The following is a 24,717-nucleotide window of genomic DNA, read 5'->3' as shown; positions in this document are numbered from 1 at the left end:
ATGTGATCAGTATATGCTTAATGTAACATTCTCTCTCTCTCTCTCTCTCTCTCTCTCTCTCTCTCTCTCTCTCTCTCTCTCTCTCTCTCTCTCTCTCTCTCTCTCTCTCTCTCTCTCTCTCTCTCTCTCTCTCTCTCTCTCTCTCTCTCTCTCTCTCTCTCTCTCTCTCTCTCTCTCTCTCTCTCTCTCTGTACACACACACACACACACACACACACACACACACACACACACACACACACACACACACACACACACACACACACACACACACACACACACACACACACACACACACTTACACACACACACACACACACACACACACACACACACACCTTGTTAGCTCTGTGGTATTCTCCCCAGCCGTCACCTGACAGGCCAAGGTTTGCACTCTGCTAATTATGCTAAGGAGTCTTCACTCATGAGTGAGAAGTGACTGTCCTCCTTGAGTAAGAAGATAGGTGTGTAATGTGTGAAAGATCTCAGTTTTATTACAGATCAGGCTATCAAGAGCTCTAAGCTCTCTCTGGGAGGTTGTAGCTGGTAGCCACGAGTCCAGCACGTGGCCCTTAAGATAGTGGTGACTTGCACACACACAAGGTAACATTTCAGATAATTTGAATATATGAAATGATGAGTATGAATAGTGTTCTCTATAAATGCTTGGTGCTTATGAAACTTTACAATAGTGGAGTCAGTATGCTCCTAGTTATTTAGTTATATTGCAAAAGGTGATATCTCATATAAAGAAACTGAATGAGTACAGTGTGAAGAAGGTAAAATTGAAAAAAATCTGTCTGTACTTGATGTGAAATTTGTTGTAAGTGGAAATACTAGAAGGTAGAGAATACTGGCCATAGAAGAATAACCAACACAAGTGATCATGAGGCAGTTATGACAGCATCATGAACATGATAACATGATGAGACAGTATTCATAGAACATATAACATGGATCAGTGTAAATCAAAATAAATTACAATTTGGTAATTGTGTCTGAGGGAATCCTCTGTGCGTCTGAATCAGTATCCGCTCCTTCTCGTGCAAAAGACAGGAACACTTGCTCCAGAGAAGTGTCAGAGGCAGTGTAATCTTCCACTAGAGGATTCTGTGCTGTGGCTTCTGCACCTCCACTGCATGCAGGGTCTTGGCCATGTTTCATAGCCTCCATTACAGAGAAAAGGGAACCCCATGAAACCTCAGTGGGAACTCTGAAGGCTAACATACCCTGCAAGGAGATTGAGACTGATATGATGACATTATTATCATTTCTCTTTATAATACTGAATCATTAGGTACACAAGAAGGATATGCCAAAGAAATGTGAAAACACTAGGATACACTTGAGGTCAGTGGCAGACTACAGAGACATTCTTTAACACCAGATCAAAGACAAGTAGATAGGGGAAGGGACAAGTTATGTTTAAGATAAAGTGAATAATGATGAAAGAGAAGAGCCAGATTCAGGTACAAGAACAATAGTTTTAGGACCATACTCACCTTATGCTGGTCAGTGAGCACGGCACCTGCCAATTGTTTTCTGATAGTAGTCTTTAGCTGTAACACTCGAGCTGCATATTGCTGGTCATCCTCCAGACGGTGGTCATGCATTCTGAGCTTCACTTGGAGGCTGTATCCCTGACCAAATTTGGCCTTGAGGTGGCCAGAAGACCCAATGCAGCGCAGAGTTCCCCGAGACATAATGATGATTCTAGAGCAGAGTGCCTCACACTCCTCCATGGAATGGCTAGTGAGCACCACACTCTGACCACACTTCACTGCTTTAGTAATGGCTGCCCACACTCGGCGGCGGGAGGCGGGGTCCACACCTGAGGTTGGTTCATCCAGGAATACTAATGGCGGGTCACCAATCAGGGCCATTGCTGTGGACAGCTTACGCTTGTTGCCACCAGAATAAGTGGAGGAAGGACGCTGTGCACACTCTGTTAATCCTACAAGGGATATCAGTTCGCTGACGGAGTGTGGTAGGCTAACATCACCAAGGCCTCGGAGGCGACCCAGAAGCATAAGTGTCTCCTCCCCTGTCAGCTCCCCCAAAACAGCATCGAATTGAGGACAGTATCCAATTTCATGTATGAACTGTGGAAGAAAAAAAGTAGTAGGATAAAGGATTAAAATGTCTCTATTGTGAATTACCTTTTGAAGAACACACACTGAAATACTTAGTGACACATATTTTTCTCATGTTAACATCATCAAGTTTTAAAACCTATATTTTAGCTAACAATAGAATCTGGTAATATATAGATGATTTATCATGTATGTCCAGAATGATAATGTGTTGGAAAAGCAAGGCACCATGATAATCCTAATATGAGTTTGCTTCTGAGCAAAAGTGCCTCTCATAGGAGAATTTATCTTGCCTTCAGATACATTTTCCAGTGTTTTCATGATGCTCCAATGTTAATTATCAGTGATGGCAACAGTGGGGATCATAAATTCAGTTGCAATTTGTTGTGTGTTGTTCCTAGTGAAATATAAATGATCAGAGTCTATGCTTTCCTTGATAAGAAAAAGTGGCTCTATCTGTGCTATCACAGAAAATGGAAGACAGCCTTTTCCTTTAGGAGAAATTGAAATCCTAGAAATTTATCTAAATAAAGAGGAAAAGCTTTACACAGTGCCACAACACTCTAAACATTGGTGACCACTCATGGCCTGACTGGTAATGTGTTGGAAAAGCTTTGATGGACCCGACATGGTTTAATTCCCAGCTAATAGTATCCCTCGACAGATTTATCCCCCTTGAGACCAGTCCCATAGTGTTCCCATGATATTCCGAAGCCAGACATTCCCATGAGCTCCAAAGCCAGGCATCAGATACACCATTCATTTAGTATTCTTAGAGGATTCACCACTGCTACATTGGACAGGTCACTTACTTTCCTGACCTGGCCCCTGAGAGATGTGTTGCCAATCTTGGCATCTCCTGAAGAGGGCACCTCATCTCCAGTCAGCATTCTGAAGGTGGTGGTTTTGCCGGCACCATTGACACCGAGTAGCCCTAAGCATTCCCCACGACCCACGTGGAAACTGATTTCATTGACCGCTGGACGGTTGGCACCCACAAATGTTTTGGAGAGGCCGCTCACTATTAGACTTGTCTCGTGTGGTGGGTCAAGTGGCACTCCAGCCAAGAGATTGTTTACCAGTTTTGCTTCTGCCACTACATCATCATCCAAGGTGACCTCAGTGTCAGTGGGAGTCACTTTCTTTCTACACAACCCTCGCAACATCACTCTGTAGAGAAAGACATCCTTATATTGGGTTTTGGTTCCTGATGTAGAGGGCAATAGTTACATGATATGTTTGTGGTTGGGATGTTTACAGTACATGTCAAGTGTTACAGTACAAGTTAGTATATAAGGAAAAGACAGCATGAACCTTCAAAAGATATTGTATAATTGCCCACATCCTTAATAAAGTACATCAGTGAAGCATGGCTTTGATGCAGTGGATGATCATTTGATGAAATCACATTAAACACATTCTGAAAAAAAGTACTTAATTAGAATGAATATGAGTAAGCAACTCTGGCTTGGTAATGTTATTGGAGAGAGAGAATATGGATCTGAGTATCAAATTAAATAAAGGTACTCTAATGCTCAGAGGCCTCACCTGAGTTTTGTGAAGAAGCCAGAATCAATTAGGAAAAGGAGGATGAAGAAAATTAATCCATTAATAGTCAGTGTGAGCAGATCTTGAGACATCCCATACTCGTCGAAGGCAAAGTAAGACCTTTTCTGAAAGCAAACTCTCATCCCAGTCGTGGCACACTTGGCTGTGGATTAAGGTAGAGGGTGAGGGGGATGAGACAAATTATGAAGATATACACATTGTTTTCCTCTATCTTCTAAAAACCAGTAACAGCACGTATCCAGCTCATTATCACCCAGGCACTAAAGGGGGCAGTTTACTTCCTTGCACTGCACATAATGCTTATCAAAACCAGCATTGTTATTTTTGTAACTAACAACAGTTCCTGTCTACCTTTTTGATGTAGTTAGTGAAAAAAAACTGCTATAAGCCCTTGTCTGCTGATTTGATTTAAAAATCTTAAATTATGTCTTTGGGTTAACTTTTAAGAGTAAAAAGTACACCTGATCTTGCCATTAAAAAAAAAAAAAATGCAAATTAAAGTACTCTTCAGTTATCTGTGTATGTTAATTTTTTCGGGGTTCATAGATAGCTCTGTCATCCATCTGTAATATTTAAGCAATGCTTATTCATAATGAAGAATCGTCATCTGTACGGCATAAAGATGATGAGGGATAACTTTCATGGTTCAGCTACTTACATTCCAGGAAGAATTACATAGTGCTTTATTAGCTTTGCTCCTTCCATTCATGTAGTGTATTCAAGCTATTGGGTCAGCATTAATTTTTCGTGATTTGACAATGGCTTACTTCCACCAGGCTTAACTTATTACAGATTCACTAACTATCAGAGGAAGCAGTAACAACTTAAATTCCTTATTCCTTTCCTTGATACTTACGGCAGCAGGCCACGAAAGAAGCATTCGGCCTGAACTGGTAGAGGTTGTTGCACAGGTCCTCCTTCAGAGTGTTGTTGAACAAATCACACTGGGCATTATAGTCACTTGTGTTCACCATGTGCTTGAAACCCTGGAAGGTGAAGGAGTAATGTGAGACGAACAGAATCTTTCTATTGCTTTTAGTGTAATTGGTAACATACGGATGAAAAATAGTATTTAAAATATTTTGTAGTAGCATCACTCATGGAAGGAGAATGATAGACCTACAGTCGCGGCGTAATGTTTTTGTGCCAATGGCCTTGCTCAGCTTGACACTTCCGTTCCAATGTTTCAGGAGCAAAATATTTAATCAAATCATGGTTTATCAATTAATCCTCTGTTGAAATCTCTAAACCTATGAGAGAGAGAGAGAGAGAGAGAGAGAGAGAGAGAGAGAGAGAGAGAGATGCATTTTTATGTTGCCCAAAAGCAGACAATATTTAAGAAAATTAAGTAAGAAATAAGAAATGTCTCAGAAGGAAAATAACAGATTAGGTACATAATTGTTGAGGCTTAAGACGGTGATAAAGAACACTAACCATGGAGGCTGGATAGGCAGGCAGGATGGAGGTGATCCAGTGTAGGACGTCGCTGAGTATGAGTAGGTCAGCCTGGTTGGAGAGGTCAAGGGCCCAGACAGCGATGGTGATGATCATGCCTGCGGGAGACAGACAGAAAACCTTGGCTTGGAAACTGAGAAATGTTTATTGAGAGGGCACAGTGAAAGATCTTTGAATTAAAGTCAAATGAAAACATTATCGCAATGGCAACTACGTAGAAAGACAATACAAAACTTTAGCAAATGAGTTTTGCGCATTATCACCCCGAATTTCGCGCTGCTTTGACAAGTATCGATCACATTAACCTACAATCATCGTCACGCGTAAGCATATAGTAAACCCTGCCTCTCTCTCTCTCTCTCTCTCTCTCTCTCTCTCTCTCTCTCTCTCTCTCTCTCTCTCTCTCTCTCTCTCTCTCTCTCTCTGTGTGTGTGTGTGTGTGTGTGTGTGTGTGAAAGTAAAAACAATTCTAAGGCTTTCTAAAATAGAATGAGACTGCTTATAAATGAAAATGGAATTATACTAGAGTGAGAAAAAGTGAGAAAGGATGAAGCGGAAATGACAGAACGAAATGAGGAGGAGAGAGAGCGAGGTATTACTACCTTGTCCCTTGTCTCTGACAGATAAGGGGGAGGGGAGATGACAGGGAGGGAGTTCTGAGACGACGAAAGAGGAAGGGAGAGGAAAGGAAAAAAGGAACGGAAATAATCGAGGAAGAAGAGTACGAGGAAGGAGAGTACGTGGGACAAGGAAGTGGAAGAAGGGTGAAGGAAGAGGATGTGAGGACGGGGAGAAAGTAGAAAGAATAGATACAAGCAGCAAGGGTGAGAAGTGAGTGTAGAACTAGAGAGAGAGAGAGAGAGAGAGAGAGAGAGAGAGAGAGAGAGAGAGAGGTAGGTGTGATAGATGGAAGGGGGGAGGAAATGGGGAGGGGGTAGGAAAGGAAAGGGGAGGATGGCAGGGAGAGGAGAGGGAGAGGGAGGGGAGATGGAGGAGAGAGAGAGAGAGAGAGAGAGAGAGAGAGAGAGAGAGAGAGAGAGAGAGAGAGAGAGAGAGAGAGAGAGAGAGAGAGAACACACACACACACACACACACACACACACACACACAGACGGTTTTAGATGTGACGGTACTGCACGGCCACAGCGCTGCATCACCCAAGATGTAAGGACAAAACACACACACACCTGTATTTTGAGATTAGGGAGTAAAGTGGGGGGGAGAAAGTCAGTTTCTCCACGGGCCGGAATGAATAAGCGCTTTTTTTTTTTTTTTTTTCCAATACATCGAGTTTAGCGCCATGCTTTGGGAAGAAAGCAAGCGCGAAAATCGGAAAGGGAGTGTAAATGATTACCAACAGATTACTAGCGGACAATAAGGATATGAAGGTAACTTGTTTATAGCAGAATTACATCATATATAAGAAAAAAAAAAAGTCAACATTTAAGAGTAAAGATGAAGCAGGCGGCAGAAGCGATCATTTTCACACCTGCTACGATGCTGATGAGAGTCAGTACAGCAAACCCGGCGGCAGCGGTCTGGAAGAAGAAGCTGAACACGTAGGCCAAAGGAATGCTGCCCCAACCGTACAGGAGCAGCAGTAGAAGCAGTGCGGCTGTAAAGGGCCAGCACAATTATAAACTGATTAACTACACTGCGGCTGTGCGTCGCTTCAGTGGTGTAAACATATTCTGCCTGTTTTGGACCAAACCTCACGTTTACAGCAAAGGAAAGGATAGTCTGTATATTATTCTTATTTCTGCTTCTTCTGTTATTAAATCATGATCAACTGAGTACACTGGACAATGGTAATCTAATATTCACAAAATAAATCTTTCATTCTAAGTCATCTCTGCTAGACTTATGAAGGTAAGCATAATGACTAATCTTTTGTGGCTATGGAGGACGACCACCGGTGATTCAATGGAAAGACCGACTGACAACCACGTAAGCAACTCTACAAAACTTACCAGGGGCAGCGTCCACTGTGAAGTATTCCTGCGTATCACCAATCATGAAGGCGGCGAAGATGATGAGCGAGGAGCCAAGGTAGATGAGGTAATCCCAGATGAAGGTAGACATCCACAGACCCCACAGCGGAGCCCCAGTCATCACTTGTACCTGAGCACCCGCCAGACAAGTTGAGGTTCAAGTTAGAACACACACACACACACACACACACAGAAAGGGAAGAAAAAAAATGGTTGTTGATTATTCATTAATGTTCAGCAAGTTTGGTATGCTTAGGTACCTGCTTGGCCTTAGTCTCTCTCTCCTGAAGGGGGAAAACTAGAAAGGAGGCGGTGAGGAGAGCCAGGGCGAGCGGCATCATCATGGAATACACAAGGGAGCTGCCTGACGTGTTGTTCTCAGTTAATTCCGTCTGTGGGGCGAGAAGAGATGAATGAGATTAACGTAATATCTGTTTCTGAGTTCCTGAACACAAATGAAAGTGATATGAAGAAGTCCAGCAGTAAAAAAAACGCACACGAGGGAGTTCTGCACGTGCAGCTGCCAAAGAAAAGTTTCATCTGCCAGCAAATACATAGAGGTGAGTAAGAATGACTTCAAATGTTATTAGCTAAGGTACTGTAGAGTTTATCATCACATTTAACACAGTGAGCCAGGATTGAGCCATTGTGCGATTACTGTGGTGTTGCCCTCATTGCTGGGAAGCATATACCGGTGGCTAACTGATTGCTTGATTGAGATGAATAGAATTTACACTGTGTCATTAAATTCTGAGTTATGATGCACGCTTTAAATTTAGACTCTGACTACTTCAAGAGGGAGGTTTCAAAACACTTCTCAAATTTTAGCAAATCCTTTATTTGACTGTACTCTACTGGGATTGATACTTTCAGTGGGCCTTTTTTTTATACAGGGAAACGTGGATTTAACGTGAGTTAGGGTCCACGAGAGTTTGCTTAAAGTCGATATCGCATTAAATCGAATTGTTGTTTTAACGGAAAGGTTCTTGTGGCGGGAAAACGATGGTCCCCTGTTTAAATTTGCTTAAAGTTGAAATTATTCTTTTTAAAATAGATTTTTTGGTCTCTCTTTTAGGTGCTGTGTTAAACTGATTCGTCAAATTGACATTCTACTGCATAACTTGTTGCCCATCTTATATATATATATATATATATATATATATATATATATATATATATATATATATATATATATATATATATATATATATATATATATATATATATATATATATATATATATATATATATATATATATATATATATATATATATATATATATATATATATATATATATATAATATCATATAAGCATATTTCTTCATATAAATCATAAAACATGTGTAATGTGAACCTCAGATGTAGCGAGAGGTTACTGAGGAAATGTCGATTGCCTTACTTTACTTAATCAAGGGAAGTAAAGCACAAATTTAAAATACAGACATAATTAGATGATCAATTGGTATCTAGTTTAAGACAGCTATTCATGCACTCACCGCTTTATTTGGAGGAAGAGGGTAGTTGGTGGTGGTGATGGAGTAGTTGGTGGAGTTTGTAGCGAAGCGGAGGAGAGCATTGGAGATGATGGACGTGCTTATACCGGGAGCGTGAATGGGGATGCTTTGGTACCTCATGCGCATTGCTGTCTTGTCCGACTTGTTATACAGAAACTCAGCCTAACAAACAGAACCAGCAGGGATTTAGATGGTGACACGTACGGGCACAACAAGACTAGGGGAGGGAGACATGGGTGAGAAAGAGTATTCAGAAAGGTAAATAAGCAGACAGAAGAAGGCCGAGGCAATAACAGATGAAAGTTGAAATGTGACGAAGGCAAATTGTTTAGAATGTCAGGACGGCTAGATGAGCTCGGTATATCTCTGTATTTATTACTGATATTATTATTATTATTTTTCTTTTTTTTTTACCAATATCATTGTTATTCCCATTAACTATCTTCACATTTTAATATATTTTCCTTCTTAGCAGTATCACCACGCCATACATCCATCTAGTTAATTAAATACGTAGATAATTCATAAACACACCACCTGAAGAATTTTGTTGTCACTCTCATCTTTCCTCACTTAACATTCTTTTTCTAGTGGTACTACGGCGTGGCTGACATCCATCAAGGACTGACTGACTGACTATTATCTGGCCACGGGTTCTCTGGAGAGTCAGTGAGGGTGGGATGACCTGAACGGGGCAATGAGGGAGACTCCTTTGAGAACTCACCGAGCATATATTGTTCTCTCGGTACCTGAAGATGTTCTTCTCTCCCTCTTCCAACAGAGTGGCGTCCATGTTGTCCGTTGAATTTACCTGTAGACGAAATGAATAAAAGTGGAGTTAAGAAAGATAAGACGCAATCTTAATATTTGGGAATCCGTGTCGGTCAGTGAATAAAGAAGTTGAAGTAGATGATGTAAATGAGGTACTCGGAGGAAGTATGTGCCTAAATATTGTAGTTGTAACCGAAATGAGTGGGTGGAAGAGTCAAGAAAGATAAGACGTAACCTTAACGTTTGGAAATTTGTGTCACTCATTGGAGAGAATAAGAAAAGAAAAAAAAGTTAAAATAAATGCTACAGACGGAAGGACTAAAAAGGAAGCACGTAAAGACTGGAACTTTAAACAAAATAATGAGTAAAAGTGGAGGAGTCAGGGGAGGGAAGACGTTACCTTGGCGTGTGGGAACCCTTTCAATTATGTATGGGTAAAAAAAAAAAATATATAAGATAAAATTCGAAACAGATGTTACAAACGAGACATTGAGAGAAACACCAAAAATTAAAACTAGTATAATGAAAAAAAAAAAAAAAAAAGCTCAAGTACTCTCCAACATTCATAGTATGCGGATAAAGTTAACAAGACGCAGTGATAGGAAAGACGGCTTCTCTGTGATGATTTTATGAAACGACAGTGATAAAACCTAAGCTTATAAAGAGTTGGGATAAAACTACCCCAAGGACAGCCGGAGTGTGACTGCTAGTAAGGGGACAAACTGATAAGGGTGATGATAACATTCTGGACTGTCTGATACACATGTGACTCGTGACTCGACAGACTGACGTGTGATGACGAAATATGATGTAGAGAGGTGAACATAGAAAAAAATAAAAAATGTTTGTACAATGAACGGAAAAGTGGTTCAAGCCAGACAAATGAGATGCTTCTTGTTCGTATACTTTACTGCTTTCGTTGCTGCTTCTGTCCTTAAGAAAATGTCTCTTCTTGTGGTACTCTGCGGGGGCTGTTGTGTGTAACTATCGACTGTTGTATATGCTCGCAGATGTTGTAGATATATGTAAACAATATCAATGAAGTGTACAAAACTCATTGCATTACCTTGAACCCATAAGTGCCTCTCAGATCATTCGGGACGCAAAAGACCTTGTAACTTAGAAACACGACACTGCCTGGTATTCAGAAACGCTTTGCTCTCTCACCACGACTATTTTCAAAGGCCACAAAGATGATTAGCCGGGTTCTCAAGAGTATTTGTCCTGTTAATAATATAGAAATCTTGTTAATCTGTCACTAGAACCTCATACACACAAAAAAAAAAAAAAATCATCAAAACCCGTGTCACTTCAGCTGGATGGAGCCTTTTGAATGTAGTGGAAGTGAGGCGCAGAAGTGTTTCAGAATACGGTCCTGTGAATAGAAGTGACTCTCCATAGCAGGTGCACAAACTGGACCCACCTTGTACGGTCCCCAGAAGAACGATTTGTACGCGTCGGCGAGGTCGTCGTGGCTCGGGTCAGACAACACGAAGGACTGCGAGTTGGGGAACATGGTGAGGTTGAGTTCCAGAGGCGGCTGACGCATTGCCGTGGAGGCCAAGTTCGCGTCCATCAGTAGACAGGCGACGGTCACCAGCACCGGGAGGAGGGCCTGGGTGGGGCGGGAAGGGCTGGCTGATTGATTAAGCTAATTACCTCGTAGCTCCACGACTGATGTTGAGTATTCGAATTTTCTCCAACTTTTCATTATCCAAGTTGTTTTTGTTGTTATTATTATTATTATTATTATTATTATTATTATTATTATTATTATTATTATTATCAGTAGTAGTAGTAGTAGTAGTAGTAGTAGTAGTAGTAGTAGTAGTAGTAGTAGTTTTATTACTTATTTATCTATATATTTTTACTGTGCTATCAATATTCTGGAACAATACCCACTCACCTGTGAAACAAGTAGGAGCCATTTTCTTTTAAAGTAGATGATTCGTTTGATTAAAAAACCCTTGATCCTTTGAGCCAACAGCCGCCTGCCCGTCAGCCGCCCGTCCACTACTGTAGGAAACGAGACAAAGTTGAACTTGTGTGACGACCGACAAAATTTTACACTGAGCCATCAGTGTGTCGGATGCTCATTAATTATCTAGTTATTTTGTCATTTATATATAAGAGTTACAGAAGCATTGCTCCTGTACTTGCTGGCCGTTCTCACATGTCTGACTGCTGAAGAGATGCCGCTGACTGCTGTGGAAGACGACGTCCTTTGACGCTATCGATGCAGAGCCATTGAGACTCTCACAGGAATTTCCGTTCTGGAAGCCGATCGCGGACTGCGGCCTCGACACTACGGTCGGCTCTCCTGCGGCCACTTCTCCGACCCTGAAGTAATGAAAAGAATTACTGATTGAAACTGGCATTGATGCTGAGGACACTGTCATTAAGAAAGTTACCAATGACTGCATACGACGTGCTGGAAAGAGAGCACAGACGAGAAGTCATATCATATAACGTTCAACTGAGTAACGTATAATCATCATCACTCAAGAGGAAACATACGAGTACAATGAACTGGTTCTTTTCACAGAAAACATTATAATGATGCTCGTTCACACACAGTCGATGACAGGCTTTAAGGAGCATAATACGCGTTGAGCAGTTCATGTTCCTGGAGGCTGGCATACCTGAGGAACACTTTCTCCATGCTAGTGAGAGAAAGGCCAATGTGCCGCAACTGTAGCTCTTGCTTCTGGCGACTCAGAGTCTCCAGCAGGGGGGCGAACCTCGTGGTGTCCTGTGGGAGACTGGCGGTGTACTCCCCACCTTGGCCCCGCAGCAGGTTGATGGACGGCATGTCCTTCCTGCAAGTCTCCGTCAGCTTCCGTGCATCACAGCTCTGCGACACCACCAGGTTGAGGGTGTATCCGTCACCTGGGAGGAAGATAACCCTTCATTGCATTCAAAATATAACAAAATATGCAGTGGCAGTTCATGTAGATTAGCGGAGCATTTGAAGAACAAATTAGAGCTCTGCGCATTTCTTACCAAACTTATTTTTAAGGAAAAACGTGGAGCCCGCGCAGACCACCCTGCCGGACGCCATAATGGCCACGCGGTCGCCCAGCACATCCGCCTCCTCCATGTGGTGTGTGGTGACCAGGATGGTGCGGCGGCCTCGCTCTCCCTGCACCACGTCCCACACCCACCGCCGCGACTCAGGGTCTAAGCCGCTACTCGGTTCGTCCAGGATCACCACCTGCACACCAAGACTTGTTACTCTGCTTGTTCTCTCCGCCTTTCCCTCTTTCCCTCCACCCCACTTTTTTTTTTCTCTCTTCTGGCGTCCAGGATCACCACATGCGCATTGAAACTTGTTTCTCACACTGCTTGTTCTCTCCGCCTCCCTCCCCCACCTCTCTCTCTCTCTCTCTCTCTCTCTCTCTCTCTCTCTCTCTCTCTCTCTCTCTCTCTCTCCTGGGGTCCAGGATCACCATCTGCGCACCACGATTTGTTTCTCACACTGCTTGTCTTCCTGCCCTTCCCTCCCTTCTTTCCTCCCCCTCTCTCCCGTCGGCCGTCAGCCAGGCCGCCCCTCCTCCCTTGCCTTGGAGCCACCGATGAGGGAGATGGCGAGAGAAAGCTTCCTCTTCATGCCGCCCGACAGCTGGTTGCCGAACATGTTCTTCTTGTCGAGCAGATCCAGGCGCCCCAGCAGCTCCACGGCCTCCTCCTTCGCCGCCTTGGTCGTCAGCCCCTTCAGCTGTGGAGGGATGCAAGGTGAGTTCCCTGGCAGAGGGGAGGCGCCCTGTCCCTCAGATCTCTTCGCTGCGCAACCCCGCACTACTCACTCGGCCGAAGAAAAGCAGGTGTTGCAGCACAGTGAGGTCAACGAACAGCATGTTGTGCTGCGGACACAGACCCAACTCTTCGCGCGCCTCCCTCAGGTGTGTCGCAATGTTCCAGCCGCCGACCTCCGCCTGGCCGCCGCTGGGCGCGTACACCCCTGCAAAGAGTGGCGGTCACGGCCTCACCTCATCCTGACCTGAACATGGCACTATCGGGAACACAGGATCAGTGCAATCATCAGTCACAGTCTCTTTCATTAATATGCTGCACCATATAAGTAATCTCGTTCTTGTTACATATTTAATCAATCAGTCATTTGTCAAAAAATCACTCTTGGCAATGTTCTCTCTTCCCATGCAATGCTCGGATGCTGATTAAGCCACTGCTGTATTTGTTACCATACAAAAGTAAAAAAAAGTCACTACTTTCACAAGTCACTCAGGACTCGTGGAGGATGAGCAATGCACGCTTGTCTTAAAGCAAACAGGATTTCTAAAATGTCGCGGCTAATAAACCTTTCCCACTGACTTCTTGCAAACCATAATTTTGTCTTTGTCTGAGCCTGAGCCGGCCATCACGTTACGTTAATTATAGTGAAGACAAATGATACAGGTGATTGAACTGGGACAAACCGACCATAAAAAAAAAAAAAAGCTAAGAAAGTCAACACAGTAAGCATACACAGTAGCGGAACTTTGAACAAATGTCAGCAAATGCATCACTGATACGATAAGTGATAGGGATTGAGATATTTGGTGCAGGTGATAAGGATGCAATACATTCATTCTCTCTAAATATTGTAAGCTATTGGGTTACTGGTGCTTGCAATCAGTTACGTGCATTCCTGTATTTATTTATCTACCTATGTAGAAAACCATCAGCAAAAAAAATCTCTCTCTCTCTCTCTCTCTCTCTCTCTCTCTCTCTCTCTCTCTCTCTCTCTCTCTCTCTCTCTCTCTCTCTCTCTCTCTCTCTCTCTCTCTCTCTCTCTCTCTCTCAACATCTGCACGTATTGTACTTTATCCTCTTAATTCATAATCAATGATCAATTTCAAGTGATGTTAAAATCACTAATCTATTCTTGCCCATCCTTCAGTTTCATTCTTCACGTACACTTTCCCTATCCAGTCTCTGTGTCTCTCGCCGACACCCACCTGTCAGGATGGACATGGTGGTGGTCTTCCCGGCGCCGTTGTGGCCCAGCAGCACAGTGCACTGGCCCTCATAACACGTCATGGACACGTCCTCCACCGCTACCTTCACTTTCCCGCCCAGTGTCCGGAATTCTTTCCTGTAGTGGAAAGAGGCGTTAGGGCAGCCTTTGCTCAACCAGCCGCGCCTCTCTCTCTCTCTCTCTCTCTCTCTCTCTCTCTCTCTCTCTCTCTCTCTCTCTCTCTCTCTCTCTCTCTCACCGCAGGTTCCGGATCACAATGCCGGGCCTCAGTCCCTCGGGCTCCTCCTCGAAGTACTGGCTCGTCGGGTCGTCGCTGTCTGGAGTGCTGCTCGTCACGCTCTCAGGCCGCGTGCCGCACCAGTAGCTCCTCTGTGGGTGCAGGAGTCGGTCAGTGGCCGTTGTCTTTCGTGCACGTCGGGTGCTGCACGCTGCCGCCGCTGGGTGAAGGGACTCACCTGGAAGGGGAAATAGAAGGGCAGCGGGACGCCGTATTTCCCCGGGCTGACCTGGTCCACGTACCACACCAGAAGCAAGTACAGGAAGGTGTCGAGGACCATCATCAGCAGGATCGCGGCGGGCGTCAGTTCATCTCGCGGGTTGCCTGTGTCCCAGATGTTGTGCCATTGGATGCCCAGCGCTGAAGGAAATCAACTGTCAGTCTATTTGCAGGAGTTCCTGTTCATCCTACTCGTAGAGATTACTGAACACCTGCTAAAGCAACGCATCCTCGAGTTCGGATTCAAATCCCATGTTAACAACTCGTAATTTATCCCATTTGTTATTTCACACGGATGAAGTGGTCGCGTGGGTGTGTGACTGAGAGAACCCGGTGATAAGAGCGAGATAAATAGTTCATAGCGAAAGTTCTCAAAATGGCGACATTTCACCATAACTTTAATGCCCAAGGGACAAAAAAAAAAAAAAAAGAGCGAAAAAAAAAAGAAAATTTGAAATGCTAGTTATTTGACCTTAACTACATCCATTATCCCTCCTTCCCACAGTCTTACTTCTTCCCTCAAACATGGCCATCACTTTGAAGGCCCACGTGATGGCCATGTTGGGCAGGAGGCAGGAGAGGAGCTTCGCGGTCTGGCTGAGGTTATCGTAGTCATACATGAGAGTGCTCGGGATGAAGTAGGAGCACAGCCAGAGCAGTATGCCCATGGTGGTGGCCATTGTCGCTGTGGCGGGAGAGAGAAGGAACTATTATCTACTTGCACAAAGAGTATCAGACAAAAAGCTGAAACAGTTGAGCATTCAACATCAGGAAAGAATGGAAGAGGCTTTTGATGTTCAGAAAATACACTAAGAGGGAAAATTAGAACACACAGTTTCCTAACTTCGACAATATCTATAATCACATCAGCCATGGAAAAGACTACTGATGCCAGCCATAAGCTTCTTTCTTTCAAATCAACAGAGCCCAAGTTCACAATAGCATGTCTAAGCCCACCATTAACTACGGTATTAAGAAAGACACTGACAATACTCACGCTTGCTAAAGAACGTAGAAATGACAAAACAAAATGAGATGGAGCATATGCCGTAAAGGACAAAGAGAACCCAGACAAAGAAAGGGTCGCTGTAGGCCAGGATGGCAGGCAGGTATCCAGAAGCATCGGTGGTGGGCATGAGTTCCACCTTGAGGAAGAAGGTCATGACAGAAGATACCAACAGGATGATGACGAAGGAGTGTAAGAACCAGCCGAGCCACACCAGCCATCCATTCAGGCCCATCAGGCGGATTAGCTCCTGTGGGGGAAGAAAAACATGAAACAACCAATTCATCATCATTCAAAGAAGCCTGTAATTCTTCTACACCATGTGCATACAAAAACTCACCCTGATCTACTGAAAAAAGAAAAAAAAGAAAAAAAAAAAAAGAAAAGGTCTTTAAAATTGTACCCAGTCGCCAGTTTCATTCTACTTTGGATCGGTTTGCTGTACTTAGTACTGTGACAGTCATATTTTTGTAAAGGAATGCTTCCGAATTTGAGAGGAGGAAATGTTCACTATCAAACAGAAATCTGAATAAACTGCCCAGAAACCTTATTATGACACATTTTACTACACCATACTGTCTAAACGAATGCTTGAACACTGAAATGTCTCTTCTATGCAAGAATTCAGCGGCCCTTCCTATATCACCGATTCCTAAAGGGAACTGTTATTACTGTACTGTATAATTCTTCACTTGCTCATTGTGAGCTTTATTCAAACCAAGGAGAGTGTCTCATTGCTTCGAACTTCGTTCCGAGGCCTTGACTTGCTTGAAGCACCGCCTCTTGCCTCCCACTCAGTAGGACCGTGGCTCGCTCTTAAACTACGTTGGCAGTCTGTCCCCTCTCTGTCTGATTTTATATTTTACTGACCATCATCGGGTATAAATGTCTTTTCTCCTGCAAACTCCTGGGTACTCATCAAGAGAGAGAGAGAGAGAGAGAGAGAGAGAGAGAGAGAGAGAGAGAGAGAGAGAGAGAGAGAGAGAGAGAGAGAGAGAGTTTCCACTTACCCTGACGCCCGTCTCCTTCTCATACACGACGCTCTTGATGAGGGAAGGAGACAGCAGGACCAGGGACAGCACGACGAACATGGGCAGTGAGGACCCATAAAACTGACTCATGCCGTAATCCTGCACGTAGGGAGGGTACGGGTACATCTGCGTCTGTATCTGTGCAGGAAACAGGTGACGAAGTGTTAGAAGAGCTGAGTGTTAAAACAAAACGAATGAATAAATGTAAAAGCAAACATGAATGGTTTGCCTTTATGAAAAGAAGAACGAACGGACGAACTGCAACTGATAACAAAAGTAGCATTTACATCGATAACGAAGGCAAAATAAAGAAAGAAAACGGCAACTGATAACAACAACAACAACAACAACAACAACAACAACAACAAACAACAACAGCTACAACAACAAAGGTAAGCATATGCATTAACTGACTAATGTACTCTAACACTGACATTACAATAAATCAGTAGACGAATAAGTAAATAAATATGAATAATAATAACAATCACTTAGGTGTCTTTTCTACTTACTTGCTCCAGCTATTACTAAAACAGCACACCACGTCTCGCTCATCAATCCATAACTATTTCCAAACACTCCACACACCATTCACCGCGCCACAAGCACTCCTTCAGCAACACAGCACCTACCTCGTACTGTGTGTTGTAGTTGGTGTCGTTGTCACCAGCCATAAGAGACACGTAATATCGGTCCACTATGCTCTGTATGAGAGTGAATCCGTTCATGTTGTAGCCTCCTTGTAGGTCGCCGAAGATGCCTAAAAAGATTAGCGATGATTAATTGTAAAACCTAGAAAATTGGAGATAATTGTAAAGTCCAGAAAAATGGAGATAATTGTAAAGCGTAGAAAAGTAGAGATAACTGTAAAGCCTAGAAAGACTGGCGATAATTGAAAAGCCTACGAAGTGACGATAATTGGGAAGTTTGCGTAGAAAGTAACGATAATTGAAAAAAAAGCCAAGAAATAGTGACGCTTATTGAAAAGCTTACGCAGAAAGTTGTGTTAATTAAAAGAGCAGAGAGAGAGAGAGAGAGAGAGAGAGAGAGAGAGAGAGAGAGAGAGAGAGAGAGAGAGAGAGAGAGAGAGATAGATAGTTGGAATTTCTAAACATATTTCCTCAATTTTGTATCTTAAATAAATGGGATAACGTATTTATTACTTTAAAGAAACCTATCAAATTTAGTCGCAGTCACAAGAGCCATGGAAAAGATCATATAACTCTTACATGGAAATTATGAGCGTGAATATTCAAGTTCGGGAGGAAAGTAAGCTGGAATTACGTTTGGCGATGAGTAATACCCATCTATTCCATGGCTGAAGTAAGGACGGACCTGAACTCTTTGCCTAACGTGTCCTCACTAGTTTTACAGGCAGCAGTGAAAGTTATTACCATTTTCAAGGGTGTTTTTAACTTCAGTGATAACATGAAAATTACTTTGTACCATCAGTGACAAAAACAGGCTGTAGAGGAAGTTATTAGCATGCTCTAGGGCATTTTGCTTATTTCAGTGACAGTATGACAAGACTTCTATACCACCAGTGAGAAAACAGGTTGCGGGAGAGGTTATTGGCATTTTCAAGGGTGTTTTATCTACATTCCCCCAGTGATAGTATGGCGGTAATTTTGTATGATCGATAAGAAAAAAAAAAGGTCTGTAGGGATGTTTTAGGTGTTTTACTTAGTTCAGTGATAGTATGGCGAGAACTTTGCATCACCAGTGAGAGAGAGAAAAAAAAAACATCCATGAGAGTCCGTTTAATAATTTTCGTGGTCTGTGAGAGTCCAAAGCATTTCAAAACTAGGTTCCTAATACTTACTGAAGTTCCTCGGACCCGGGATCTGCAGAAAAGGGTAGATCAGCTCAGTGAACCAGTATCCACTCAGTCGTAAGAAGTAATTTAGTTTCTCAGGTGGCTGGTCGTCCTTCAGATCGCTGAAGTAGAGTCCCATGTAAAAGGTTGGTAGTGCACTGTCGGCCTCAAAATAAGACTTGTCTACCATTACGTCCATTTCCTCATTCGATGACACAGGGGAAAGAACTGCGCGAGGACAAAAGAAAGATTCAAAATGACAGCTGGCGAGGAAAACGTGCATGAATGGAAAATTAAATAGATACACAACTTATTTTTTCGACAGATAAATTAATACTTTGCGTAATAACGCCAAACAACTCACCTTTCCGTGTAATTCCGAGACTGTCAGCCAAGTAGGTGGCGACTCCGGCAGTGAAATTATTGTGAGGTCCATAAAATATCTTTCTTTGTGCTGGTAGACGTTCAATCCAAGGGGAACTACACCTGCTCCCTATCCAGATTCCGTATTCACCACAAAATATTTCTCTCAGCGTTCTCTCGCTGGTTACATCGAAAGTTGAGTTCTGCAAAGCAAATGCAACGTGATAGGGAAACGTTTTCGCTTTCCATCTTGCTTCCTCAAAAGATTAACAGGATCTTCACTCTATCGTTTTTTACCGGCAGATTTTGAAGCAGTCTGGCTTATTATTTTTTTTCGACTATTGTTTTCTTTAAGGAATTGATTATGTGGTTTCTTTGCCTTGAATTTGATATAGTTCGCTTAATCAAAAAAAAAAAAAAAAAAAAAAAAACAGTATCATCGTAATTTTGTACAGAAAAAAACGAAAACAACGGTACCGAAATGGTAGAAACTAAAAAAAAGATATCTTTAAACGAAAAATGAGAACTTACGTGGTCGACAAAGTGAGGGATGAAAGAGCTGTCCGGCAGGACCCTGATGGTTACCAGCAGCGTGAAGAGCAGCGTGGGCAATAAGATTTCGAAGGCCGTGAGCAACCAGTGTCGTCGCCGCAGCAGCAGGTTCTTCCACATCAGTAACAAAAGCTTTCGCCAGAAGCTTTTCCGTCGCTTATTGCTGCCTTTCGCTATAGGAAAGGTGAAAATCATGTTTTCACACAATTTGACGTATATATATATATATATATATATATATATATATATATATATATATATATATATATATATATATATATATATATATATATATATATATATATATAATGTGTATGTTGTCTGCATATGCGTGTACTATGTATTATCAAGTTCATTACGTCATTATTGTTAGACTACATAAGTTCCATTCAGAATTCGGCATCATGACCATCTTCACTACAAAAGTCAAATGGCTGTGTGACATCTTACCTCTGGCCACTTGGTGACAAGTCAATGGACTAAGATAGACACGTAATTCTATTGATGGCTTGGCTATTAATCAGAGACCTTTAAATTTATGTTGTTTCTCATCATGTGATGTGATGATCTATTTTAAGAATATTATTATAGGGAAATTAAGCTAAAAGTACTATTTGAAATGGTCAGAAAGTGTTTCATATACGCAAGAGTGAACACAAGATATCAACTGCCTCAGCTCACTAAAAACTAATAACAATGGGTTCCAAGGCCATGAAATTGGTATAGATGATCGTCCAGTATTATTTCACAAGGGTAAAATTAGGGTGCATATCACCTGATTAACATATTAGTGGTAAATTTTTTAATGATTAAACATCACATGATTTTGACAAATATTACAAAACAATAAGATTTAAATCCATAAGAAATAATACGCTGAAATGAACACGAATGTTTTGAATGAACAGTCCAAATATAGATATAGTCAAGATCCACGATAAATCATAATGGAATTCAGTTCGCGGGGCAAAAAAAAAAAAAAAATAAAAATAAAAATAAATAAATAAATAAATAAACAAATAAATAAATAAATAAATAAATAAATAAATAATAAAATAATTTAAAATAAAATAAAATAAAATAAAATAATGAATAAAAATAAAATAAATAAAAAAATAAATAAATATATAAAGTGCAGGTGATACTCTCGCCGTATCAGGCTAAACGTTATCGCCATCATACGTCACAGATCTAATCCTACCAGTTATTGTGATGACAGTTTTTTCCTTATCTGATGTCATCACTCACTCCATTAAACTAACGAAAACAATGCCTTTGGTGTAACAGGAAGAAGACGAAGAAGAAAAAAAAAAAGAAGAAAAAAAGACATGGATGAAAAGAATAACTTTGTAGACCTAAAAGATAAACGTAATATTCAGGCCACTAGTCACCTAAGCTTGATCTCATCACCTCACCTTGTGTAATGCCTATGCATATTACATAAATACTTGACTTCCGAGAAAAAGCATCGTGAAAATAGATTAAAATTGATTGATTGGTAACATTATATGTATTGTACATTCCTTTGTACTTAATCTGTACGTACAGTGTTGGTATTGAAGGTTTCAAGATAAAATGCAGACCAAGTACCGCGTATCGTTTCCTTAGTATTCCCATGACTACTGAAGCTGGTGGCAGAAATTTATTGATTTACGGTGACGGAATGAGAGTATGGGTATTTGATTAGGTGAAAAACGAATTATCTTTCTTTTTATTTCGCTTTGTAAGAAATTAAGGTATTTGTTAACATAGTAGGAATAGCATTGCCTTCTTTTATTATGAATGGTGTTAGTGTCCCCTTATGCAGTGCTCGTGATGCATCCACTACCGTTGTTATTTTAAATGTCAAACCTGGTTATTCAGAGTATGGCGACGTGGACAAATACTGTTTGTGACGCGGATTCAGTTAACATGCTGCTGTTTCACACCCACCTGATTGTAAACATGTTCCGGATTTTGCTTCGTCATGGAGGCTCCACCACAGTTATATAAACAAAGTGTTCTGGGGTGGAAATTAAGCAGTGAAAACCCCCTTCCATTATGAATAGCAGGCATGTGGAAGTAACCGTGGCTGTGAGTTGAACTTCGGGAACATGATGTCGAGGAAATGTTGAGAGATACACTTCATTTCCTTTAATGTATTTTAGTATTACTTCATTTGATTTGTTTCATAGACGTTTTTGAAACTTTCTCGTTTTAGTTAGTTAACTGATTTGTTTGTTTACTGTATGCATCAGGTCTCCCGGCGTCCTCAATATGTCGGTTACAGACACGTTGATTTAGGTGTATCATTAAGGTTCTGATGAAAACTTATTCAATACCCGTAATTTAAAATGTGTGAGAGAGAGAGAGAGAGAGAGAGAGAGAGAGAGAGAGAGAGAGAGAGAGAGAGAGAGAGAGAGAGAGAGAGAGAGACGGGATTATTGCACAAGAGAGGCATTATAATGAGAGATAACATATCCAATAAACGTGATACAGAACAGCGGAGACAGTGAGTAAAGAGTAACACGTTATCTTTATTGCACATGCTTTGCTGAGATGCCACGGATACATTGTGGGGTAATTTTACGCCTGATTTTATTCATTTTGATTTCAGTTGCAACTAATTATCACCAACACATTAGTCAGTGTCATTGAAATGCTCTCTCTCTCTCTCTCTCTCTCTCTCTCTCTCTCTCTCTCTCTCTCTCTCTCTCTCTCTCTCTCTCTCTCTCTCTCTCTCTCTCTCTCTCTCTCTCTCTCTCTCTCCAAAACTTACCTGTAGAAGTTTTGCTGGTGGAGTCCATGTTTTCGCTCTGGTTCATCTCGGTCATTATCCTTTTAGATGCTGCGTTACTCCCACACTTGCGCTGCGTAGGAAGATACAAACTTTTTTCACTGCCACGTTTCTGCACCATTATTATGACTTTTCTTAAGGAGACACTACATACCAGCAAAAATTTCCAACGTCCACTGCACCTTGCCTCTGTGTCCACTGAGAATGCTGTCCTTGTGCGTGTGTTTGTGGCGCCTCCAGGAGTTCTATGGTGGTGTGTCTACCTATGGGTGAGCGCTACTTCAGTCCTCTCCGGAATCTTCTCAGATGTCGGCGAACTTCAAAGGAAATACTGATTGACACTTGGGGACTTCGCCCCTGATTTCGTTGTTGTTGTTGTTGTTGTTGTTGTTGTTGTTGTTAGTAGTAGTAGTAAAGGTGGTTGAAGTGGCCATTGTAGTGGTGACAGAATACGAGTATGAAAAGCGGCAGAGAATGAGAAGAAGAGATGAATTTAGTGAGAGTAGTAGTATATTCATACATTGAAGGACTATCCATTTTCACGTATATTTTTGTGTAAGGTGATGCACAAAGTAAGCAACGGAGCAGTCCAGCTAATTAACTGAGGAAGGTAATAAATTCCATTAATGTCCCGCGCTCTGAATAAATCTGATTCATTGTCATGTGACGGAAGAATTTGTGATCGAACAATTATAATTCTCTCTCTCTCTCTCTCTCTCTCTCTCTCTCTCTCTCTCTCTCTCTCTCTCTCTCTCTCTCTCTCTCTCTCTCTCTCTCTCTCTCTCTCTCTCTCTCTCTCGTAGCATCTCTTTCACATCTCTCTATTATTCACCAGTGGTCGTCTCACCTAAGAGTCTTGCCCTGTTTATTTCTTTGCTGATAACCTCACCTAGCGTTTCTCAGCGTTATTTGTTTGACAACCAGCTCGGCAGAAATTTACGCAGGGAAGCCACAGGGCGCTAGACTTCCGAGTCTGGTTTACGATTTGTTGAGATTCATATAAAAACAATGTCTGTTTCGCATAATCCTTTAGAGAGCTATTCTAACTACACTTTGTTAACAGCGTCCTCTGTAAATTTGTTCCAAAAAACCTCACATCGTCTGTGTGTGTGCTTGGCGAGAGGGAGCGGGGACAGAAAGGGGGCAATTAAATAGGCTTTTTTATTCTACTTTCTTGTGACCCTGGTTAGCTTCCTTCACACGTTATAAAAAAAATAAAAAAATCAGACTATAAATGCAATGGGTCCGTTGTAGAACTATCTTGTAAGTAGTCATACAATCATAAATGGACGACATCCATCATGTTTGCGTTTATCTGAGCCTGAAAGCCGACTGCATAAGTTTTTTTTTTCTTTTTGAAAATGTATATTTGAAAGAGAGAAGTTAAAAAGCATTTTCATCCTTAAGTAAATAAACAAGTAATTAAATAAATAGCAACAACAGCAACAATAAGAAGAGGGAAAAACAAAAAGAGAAAAAACGAATACCACTAATACAAAGAAAACGGTCAGCGCTCACCTGTATAACGCGCACACCTGTGAAACGGACGTCAGGGACTAGCAAGCCTGGCCGCGGGAACGTTGCTCTCCCGAGTGAGCGGGGCAGACCGCCGCTATCCCTGCCTCTCTTTATCACTGTCACTTATCTCCTCAGTCACCATTATACTCTAAAAATGTGATAAATATAACGTTTTCGTATCTCAGTTACGTTTGTGTTTGATGTCGAACCAGTTCACCGTCACCATAGATGGATTCTCAGCATCTGCTTGAGACACGGCGCTTTACCACCAAGTTGAGCAGTAGATACGATTATAGAGCGTGCAAGGTTAACGAACTGCCATTTCCATTCTTTTTGATTTACACAATGCTATACGTGTAAGCCTGTTAACAGCTGCTGCCATTTCCATTCTTCTGGATTTACACAACGCCGTACGTGTAAGCCTGTTAATGACGTAATAGTCTTATCTCATAACTGACATAACATCGCTTGCTCGTATCCTGTTTACTTGAATCCACGCCAGTCCTGTTGTCCATATGGGGTTGTGCATAAGAAACTAGGACATTTGATAATGTGACGTAATTAGAATGAATATAATACATACTTATTATGTCTAATTAGAATGAATATGAAATATATATATATATATATATATATATATATATATATATATATATATATATATATATATATATATATATATAAATATATATATATATATATATATATATATATATATATATATATATATATATATATATATATATATATATATATATATATATATATATATATATATATATATAT

General features: G+C 41.5%; 2 protein-coding genes across 5 annotated transcripts in view; one reads left to right on the top strand and one right to left on the bottom strand.

Annotated features, from left to right (window-relative positions):
- Window positions 1-73: 73 nt before the first annotated feature.
- Window positions 74-24,301, bottom strand: LOC135100551 (phospholipid-transporting ATPase ABCA3-like). 4 transcript variants are annotated; one of them, XM_064003548.1, is made up of 31 exons: window positions 23,932-24,301; window positions 22,601-22,730; window positions 22,396-22,486; window positions 19,617-19,810; window positions 19,087-19,288; window positions 18,729-18,950; window positions 17,539-17,666; window positions 16,886-17,044; window positions 15,867-16,125; window positions 15,381-15,554; window positions 14,829-15,010; window positions 14,612-14,742; window positions 14,354-14,490; window positions 13,202-13,356; window positions 12,958-13,113; window positions 12,399-12,609; window positions 12,038-12,284; window positions 11,569-11,735; window positions 11,302-11,411; window positions 10,819-11,010; window positions 9,349-9,435; window positions 8,607-8,786; window positions 7,369-7,500; window positions 7,088-7,238; window positions 6,607-6,732; window positions 5,097-5,215; window positions 4,519-4,648; window positions 3,642-3,804; window positions 2,906-3,263; window positions 1,503-2,102; window positions 74-1,230 (listed from the first exon to the last, which is right to left on the bottom strand). In XM_064003548.1, the coding sequence occupies exons 3-31, from the start codon at window positions 22,448-22,450 to the stop codon at window positions 979-981; spliced, it is 5,379 nt and encodes a 1,792-aa protein (XP_063859618.1). In that variant the 5' UTR covers window positions 22,451-22,486; window positions 22,601-22,730; window positions 23,932-24,301; the 3' UTR covers window positions 74-978. The 4 variants fall into 4 exon arrangements, with proteins under 4 accessions (XP_063859618.1, XP_063859617.1, XP_063859616.1 ...); XM_064003547.1 differs by having other exon boundaries at window positions 22,596-22,744; window positions 23,932-24,300; XM_064003546.1 differs by having other exon boundaries at window positions 22,596-22,730; window positions 23,932-24,300.
- LOC135100550 (phospholipid-transporting ATPase ABCA3-like) overlaps window positions 17,063-24,717 on the top strand; it is a 32,776-nt gene continuing 25,121 nt past the window's right edge. Inside the window, exon 1 of the mRNA XM_064003544.1 lies at window positions 17,063-17,298. The gene's annotated coding sequence lies outside the window, so the exon portion shown is untranslated. The remainder of the gene's footprint in view (window positions 17,299-24,717) is intronic.

This window comes from Scylla paramamosain, chromosome 5 (assembly GCF_035594125.1).
Source record: "Scylla paramamosain isolate STU-SP2022 chromosome 5, ASM3559412v1, whole genome shotgun sequence".
NCBI classification, from domain to species: Eukaryota; Metazoa; Arthropoda; class Malacostraca; order Decapoda; family Portunidae; genus Scylla; species Scylla paramamosain.
Note: the sequence above shows the minus strand (reverse complement) of the source record. Positions and strands in the feature narration are given on the sequence as shown.